General features: G+C 50.2%; 1 protein-coding gene across 1 annotated transcript; it reads left to right on the forward strand.

Annotated features, from left to right (window-relative positions):
* The first annotated feature begins 1,061 nt into the window (after positions 1–1,061).
* Positions 1,062–1,451, forward strand: LOC145415148 (uncharacterized). Its single transcript, XM_080284562.1, has one exon. The coding sequence runs from the start codon at positions 1,062–1,064 to the stop codon at positions 1,449–1,451; it is 390 nt and encodes a 129-aa protein (XP_080140688.1).
* Positions 1,452–8,024: the final 6,573 nt, after the last annotated feature.

Here is an 8,024-nt window from a genome sequence, read left to right on the forward strand (position 1 = left end):
GAAGGACAGTGAGGGACAAGGAGGGAGAGATGGGGTGGGGTTTGGGGGGGGGACGAGGCTAGCAGGGGGGAGGAGGGGCAAGAGAGGGTGGGAAGGGACGCAGGTAGTTGTGGGAGGAGAGATGCAGTTGCGTGGAGGGGTGGGAGAGTGATGGGGGACAAGGAGGGCGTGAGGGAGTGGAGTAGAGGGTGGCATGGTGGCAGCCAAGAGGGGGTTCCCCCTCACCGCCCGGGTTTGTCCGATCCCGCCTCACGCCACATCAGAGGCGAGTTCTCATTGGCCTGAAGCCATATACGTCATAATCGGGGTGGAGCAAGCACTCCACAGGTTTTTACAAGCCGCATTCAATTGATGTGATTAGGCATTTTGGCATAAAACTCAACTTGCATCAATTGATGTGATTAGGACTTAAGGGGTTAATCACCTCGCAGGCGGGAGCATACACATTGTGGGATGCAAGGAATGCAGTTGCTGAAGGGCTGCTAGGGCTAACGTGTACTTCGCTGACGGAGTGCAGCGGCTGTATCTGTCACTGCAGACATGCAGAGCACTGGGCCTGGTGCCACATGTCTTCCCAAACATGCTGGCAACTGTAGGGGCCATTGAACAGGTGGAGGAGCCCCCAATCCCCTCCCAACCTGATACTTCTCCATACGTCCTGACTGAAGAAAATGTGAACCTGTTGGAAGAGTGGTTCCTGGAGCGCTTTGGGCACACAACTTTTGCTGTGAACTGCGCCCCCCTACTGGAGATTAAAGGGCCAGCCCACCACATCCACCTGCATCCCTGTTCAAAACCCTATGCAGTGCACACACCGGCGTCTGTCCCCACCATTTCTAAGATGAAGTTTGCCAGCAGTTGGAAGAGGATATAAGGAGGGGTATCATCGAGCCTGTACTAGCTGGAGAACCCACAGAGTGGTATTCTCATACAGTGGTTGTCCCAAAAAATGATGGGCAGCCGCATAGAGCAGAGGACTATCAGTGACTCAACCATGCAAGCCAACAGGAGACCCACCACACTCCCCCCCATTCGACGTAATTAATAGCATTCCAAAGCACATGTTCAAAACAGTAGCGGATGCTTATTCGGGGTACCACCAGATACCCCTGGATGAGGAGAGCATGATGCTAACCACCTTAATTACCACGTGGGGCTGCTTCTGCTACCAGCGCACACCCATGGGCCACTGTGCAGGTCAGGACGCTTTTACCAAGTGCTTCGACGAAGCAACAGCAGAGATCCCCAGGAAACTAAAATGTGTCGACAACATGCTCCTGCATGACCGAAGCATCGCTGATGCTTTCTGGCACACATACCAGTTCTTGCAAATGTGTGAAGAAAGTGGGATCATGCTTCACCCAGACAAATTCCACTTCTGCAGGAGATGCATGACCAAGCAGGTTATCAGCTCGTCTGGCAGGAGTATCAGGCTAGCGAGGACTTGCTAAGCAGTATAACAAATTTCCAGATGTTGCCACGCCCTTCCCTCACAGATATCTGATCGTGGTTTGGGCTGCTGAACCAAGTGGCGCCATTCCTCGCCTTTAAACCCCTCATGAAGCCCTTCAGAGAATTATTGAAAAAAAACATCAGGGAAAGTGGTGTACTGGGATGGCCAATTCCAGTCCATCATTGAGGGGGGGCCCTTGCCATCACATGGTACCTGAAAAAGGCGCACCTGTTCCTGCTGGGATGTCTGAACCTCACCTTCAGACAGACCACTGTGCGTTCAACAAGATCTTCAAGGACAAAGAGCTGAAAGACATCGGCAACCCCCCCATACTCAGCCTCAAGGACCGTGCTGTGAAGGGCTGTGGGAATTGCAAGTCACAGGTTCCCCTCATCACCTGTGTTCATGACAGTGTTTTCCGGGCATGATAGGAGCTTCCTCATCCTGTAGTGTGGAGGGAGTGCTATCGGCTCCTCGTCCATCTGGTCAGCCCAGTCCCCAGCACTCACTTGCTCATGGAAGAGCCTGTAGTCCTTGGCCTGATGCCTTTCCTCCTCCACTTGACAGAGGTCCACAATGGCGCCTTCTTTGTCATCAAGGGTGCAGACCATCTCTGTCATGACTGCAGCACATGTAGCCTCGTCTTCTGCCAGGTCTGTCTCGTCCGGTCCAGCCTATAGCAGGGGATATCTTAAATTTGCATCTGCTGTGGATATTTAAGATATCCCCTGCTATAGGCTGGACCAGACGAGACAGCACTTCATTGTGTCCTGTAACATTTACCACGAAAACAGGTGTGTATGTAGGTGTGGGGAGATAACTAGTGTGGGGAGTAGGCCTACAAGGCCTTAGTGGTACTTAGGGAGAAAAATTTTGGCAACAACCAAATTCTCGTGTGGAAACCCTCTATTTCAATGGGATTTGTCATACCAGCCAAAAAAACAGGTGTTTATGTAGGTGTGGGGAGATAAAACAGGTGTGGGGAGTACCCCTACAAGGCCTCATAATCATTCCAGAACTAACACAGACACATGTAAATGTTTATAACCATCAAGGACATCAAAATCAAGTTGAATAATGCTATAAATGCATGCATAAGAGAGGGAAAAAAAGCAATATTTTTTTTCTAATTTGTCTTTTTACTGTCCTAGCTTCTCGTTACATATTTACCACACTTACCATTACACTTATCACATTATCAATACACTTCATCACACTTATCATTGCAGTTTCGGCAACAACCAAATTCTCTTGTGGAAACTCTCCATTTCATTGGAATTTATCATACCAGCCATGCAAACTGATGTGTTTGCATGTGTGGGGAAATGAAACAGGTGCGGGGAGTACTACAAGGCCTCATAGCCTTCCGAAAACTAACACAGACAGACACTACTCAGAGGTGCTACTCTGGGCAGGTAGGGAGAATGAAAAAAAAAAATAATAAGATGCATCGTATATAGTACAACATACAGCATTCTCCAACTATGTACATACAGAAACTGGTAGGTACGAAGTGAGAAATGAACAGAGTGAGGTGTAAAAATATGGGAAGAAGTGGAAATAATATGAAACAGATAAGTATTTCAGGCCTGACACTCTGGGGCCTGTTTGCGGTTGGAAGGGCAGTGAGGGACAAGGAGGGAGAGATGGGGTGGGGTTTGGGGGGAGGGGGACGAGGCTAGCAGGGGGGAGGAGGGGCAAGAGAGGGTGGGCAGGAACGCAGGTTGTTGTGGGAGGAGAGATGCAGTTGCGTGGAGGGGTGGGAGAGTGATGGAGGACAAGGAGAGAGTGAGGGAGTGGAGTAGAGGGTGGCATGGAGGCAGCCAAGAGGGGGTTCCCCCCCACCGCCCAGATTTGTCCGATCCCCCCTCATGCCACATCAGTGGCGAGTTCTCATTGGCCTGAAGCCATATACATCATAATCGGGGTGGAGCAAGCACTCCACAGGTTTTTACAAGCCACGTTCAATTGATGTGATTAGGCATTTTGGCATAAAACTCAAATTGCATCAATTGATGTGATTAGGATTTAAGGGGTTAATCACCTCGCAGGCGGGAGCATACACATTGTGGGATGCAAGGAATGCAGTTGCTGAAGGGCTGCTAGGGCTAACGTGTACTTCGCTGACGGAGTTCAGCGGCTGTATCTGTCACTGCAGAGATGCAAAGCACTGGGCCTGGTGCCACATGTCTTCCCAAACATGCTGGCAACTGTAGGGGCCATTGAACAGGTGGAGGAGCCCCCAATCCCCTCCCAACCTGATACTTCTCCATACGTCCTGACTGAAGAAAATGTGAACCTGTTGGAAGAGTGGTTCCTGAAGTGCTTTGGGCACACAACATTTGCTGTGAACTGCGCCCCCCTACTGGAGATTAAAGGGCCAGCCCACCACATCCACCTGCATCCCTGTTCAAAACCCTATGCAGTGCACACACCGGCGTCTGTCCCCACCATTTCTAAGATGAAGTTTGCCAGCAGTTGGAAGAGGATATAAGGAGGGGTATCATCAAGCCTGTACTTGCTGGAGAACCCACAGAGTGGTATTCTCATACGGTGGTTGTCCCAAAAAATGATGGGCAGCCGCATAGAGCAGAGGACTATCAGTGACTCAACCATGCAAGCCAACAGGAGACCCACCACACTCCCCCCCATTCGACGTAATTAATAGCATTCCAAAGCACATGTTCAAAACAGTAGCGGATGCTTATTCGGGGTACCACCAGATACCCCAGGATGAGGAGAGCAAGAAGCTAACCACCTTCATTACCCCGTGGGGCTGCTTCTGCTACCAGCGCACACCCATGGGCCACTGTGCAGGTCAGGACGCTTTTACCAAGTGCTTTGATGAAGCAACAGCAGAGATCCCCAGAAAACTAAAATATGTTGACGACATGCTCCTGCATGACCGAAGCATCGCTGATGCTTTCTGACACACATACCAGTTCCTGCAAATGTGTGAAGAAAGTGGGATCATGCTTCACCCAGACAAATTCCACTTCTGGAGGAGAAGCATGACCACGCAGGTTATCAGCTCGCCTGGGAGGAGTATCAGCCTAGCCAGGACTTGCTAAGCAGTATAACAAATTTTCAGATGTTGCCACGCCCCTCCCTCACAGATATCTGATCGTGGTTTGGGCTGGTGAACCAAGTGGCGCCATTCCTCGCCTTTGAACCCCTCATGAAGCCCTTCAGAGAATTACTGAAAAAAACATCAGGGAAAGTGGTGTACTGGGATGGCCAATTCCAGTGCATCATTGAGGGGGGGCCCTTGCCATCACATGGTACCTGAAAAAGGTGCACCTGTTCCTGCTGGGATGTCTGGACCTCACCTTCAGACAGACCACTGTGCATTGAACAAGATCTTCAAGGACAAAGAGCTGAAAGACATCAGCAACCCCCGCATACTCAGCCTCAAGGAGAAGACATTGATGTACTCATTTCACATAAAGTAACTGAAGGGGGAGACGAACAGCACAGCAGATGCACATTTAAGATATCCCCTGCTATAGGCTGGACCGGACGAGACAGACCTGGCAGAAGACGAGGCTACATGTGCTGCAGTCATGACAGAGATGGTCTGCACTCTTGATGACAAAGAAGGCGCCATTGTGGACCTCTGTCAAGTGGAGGAGGAAATGCATCAGGCCAAGGACTACAGGCTCTTCCATGAGCACGTGAGTGCTGGGGACTGGGCTGACCAGATGGACGAGGAGCCGATAGCACTCCCTCCACACTACGGGATGAGGAAGCTCCTATCATGCCAGGAAGACACTGTCATGAACACAGGTGATGAGGGGCACCTGTGACTTGCAATTCCCACAGCCCTTCACTGCACGGTCCTTGCCAACCTCCACGCAGGTGACCAGGGCAGGGACTCCATGATCAGGTGCACAAGGCAATGCATGTACTGGCCTGGCATAGATGCTGAGGTGGAGCAGAAGATGAGGCACTGTCAAGTATGTGAGATCAACGCCCCATCATAACCTGTGGAAAACTTGATGCCCACACCCCCACCCAAGTACCTCTTCCAGCCAACAGTGGCTGATCTTTTCCAACTGGAGGGGGAAGAGTACATCGTTTACACAGACAAGTTAACTGGCTGACTGGAGGTGGGGCATCTGCCCAGAGGCACCGCCAGCTTACGGCTCATAACGGCCTTTCGTAAGTGGTTCAAAGGGTTCAGTATCCTGGAGGTCCTGTCTTGTGACGAGGGTACGAACCTCGCGAGTGGTGAAATGAGGGCATTCCTATCTGTGTGGCGTGTGCAGCTGAGGGTGTCATCGGCCCATTACCCACAGTCCAATGGCCGAGTGGATGCTGCAGTCAAGTATGCCAAGAGGCTCCTGAGGATCAACACGGCCCAGGAGGCTCCCTGGACTCGGATGCAGCTGCCAGAGCCTTATTGCAGTACCTCAACACCCCACTACATAACGACGATGCGTCCCCAGCCCAGCTGGTGATGAAACATCAGCCGAGAGACTCTGTACCTGCTGCCAAAGAACACTGCAAGATCAGCAGGCGATGGGCCAGGATGCTGAGAATTTGCTCTCATCTCTGCACGGTCTCCACACAAGACACTTCAGAGACAGTGTTCACCTACTGACCTTGATTCTGGCTGTTGTGAACTCCGTTGTGCAGGAAAGGGGTGAAATTCTCCTCCACTGGATTCCTATTTACGTTGGCATAGCAAGTAATGAGCAAGCTGACTCTGCTGCTCAGGCTGCCATCACCTTACCTGATGTCACTTTTCCCCCTCCCAACTAGTCTCTCGTGCATAAAGCATGTAGGAAAATGCTCTATCTCTAATGTGACCAGAACTGACCACGAAAACCAGGTGGTTGAAGGTTCACACGCAGCCACCTGGTTTGCCAGGGCTATGGCCTACAACCCCCTCCAAACACCCGCAACCACCCCTAATTCGCTTGTAGTCTGCCTGCTTAGACTCAGGCTAGGCTATCCCTATTTTTCCCAGATCACCAGGTCTGATGCCATCCCCTGCCCACACTGCCACCGATCTGATGAATATCCCCTCTTACAGTACCTTCTTGACTGCCCTGCTGCCGCCTCCCTTCGCTTCTCCCTTGGATCCAGCCTCATCAATCATCCTTCATGAGCATTCACAGCTGCAGAAATAGTCCTCCTCTCCCCCACATCTTCTCTACTTCAAACTCTCCACCAACCCCCCACCTAAATAGCCTACCTCACGCAGAATTATACGCCATTACTCTGACAGGCTTCACTTGCCCGTTTCCAGTCTGACCTTCAGGTGGATAAATCTATAACAACAACAGTAGGGAATGGGCCATGGACCTCACTGTGGATGCGCAGCCACGAGATTCAACCAGACGGCACACAATCTCATCCCTCTCAACCCAGGCCAGTGGGTGTGCCTACAGAGCCAGGAGACGGGGTAGTGAGACCGTGTAGGGGTTATTGTTGACACCCTAGGCCCAAGGGAATACCTATTGCGGCTGGACGATAGTGAACGAACCTCCCTTAGGAATCGTCTCCACCTACGCCCCTACGAGGAGACGGGAATAGATACCCAACACAGATGTTGAGGGTGGTCCCCAGCAAAAGGCCGACCACAAGGTGGGGGGGCCCTCAGCCTCTGCCCCCCCTGGAGAGACTGCGGCTTGCTAGGCACGCCCCAAGACACCTAGAAAACTATGTACGATGACATTGCAGTGTTTTGTACCCCTAGGCATGTTAAGGTGTTTTGTAATGTGTATAACCTTGTGCTTGTATTATGATACCAGAGCAGTGGTTGCTCCAGCGCATGTAATTGAATTCCTTATTGTTGTTGCAATTATGCCATTCGGAAGTCAGCACATACGTGACATGTGAAATTTACCAGTGTTGTGTCATGTAACGCCTGGTCTTAAGTCATGATGAGTGTCAGGCAGTGACCTCTCTCCTCCTCGACCAATGTGCTTTCTATCAGTATTGCAGGAAGTAGGGAATTCACTGCAATGGAGAGGGGGTGTTGGAGTTTGAATTCACGTGTGAAGTTTCCCGCCACGGCCCGCGCCTGAGGCCTGGCGGGCAGTCTGACTCAGGCCGTCTTAGAGAGGGGACGCACCCTTGCCTGTACCCATTAGAATATATCTCAAACTGGCCTCGCTGTTTCCATCTCCCTCCTGGTTCTCAACCCAGCGATAACGTATAAGAAGAGTATATAGAGTATACAGTATTAGATTACATGGCAGAAATTACAGATAATAGAGCTAGGTCATTGTTGGTAAATGGTTTGGTGGGTTTTATTTTTCATCAGTTTTATTGTTCACATTCAATATACAGTAAGCTACAGTAGTGGGTAAACATAGAATCCATCAATTTTTCATCAATACCAACAAATAAATGCAATAATTTAAGTTCTTTATTGAGATATGTAGTTGCTTTTGCACCAAAATGAATTAATAAACTGGTTTACATACGACAAAGGTAATGTTACCATTGGTAAGAGGGCAAATTGGTTGGTTAGGATGCTGGCAAAACTTTTTACCTGTTTCAATCAAACACTCAGATTTGGGCATAAGTGTTTTGGCTTTAATACTGAAATTGTTAGAAA

Source organism: Coenobita brevimanus, chromosome 13 (genome assembly GCF_032717465.1).
Source record: "Coenobita brevimanus isolate Jiangsu-jjx chromosome 13, ASM3271746v2, whole genome shotgun sequence".
In the NCBI taxonomy this organism is placed as follows: domain Eukaryota; kingdom Metazoa; phylum Arthropoda; class Malacostraca; order Decapoda; family Coenobitidae; genus Coenobita; species Coenobita brevimanus.

Coding starts and splice junctions, on each gene's coding strand:
- LOC145415148 (XM_080284562.1), top strand. CDS start 1,062: ATGTTCAAAACAGTAGCGGATGCTTATTCGGGGTACCACCAGATACCC.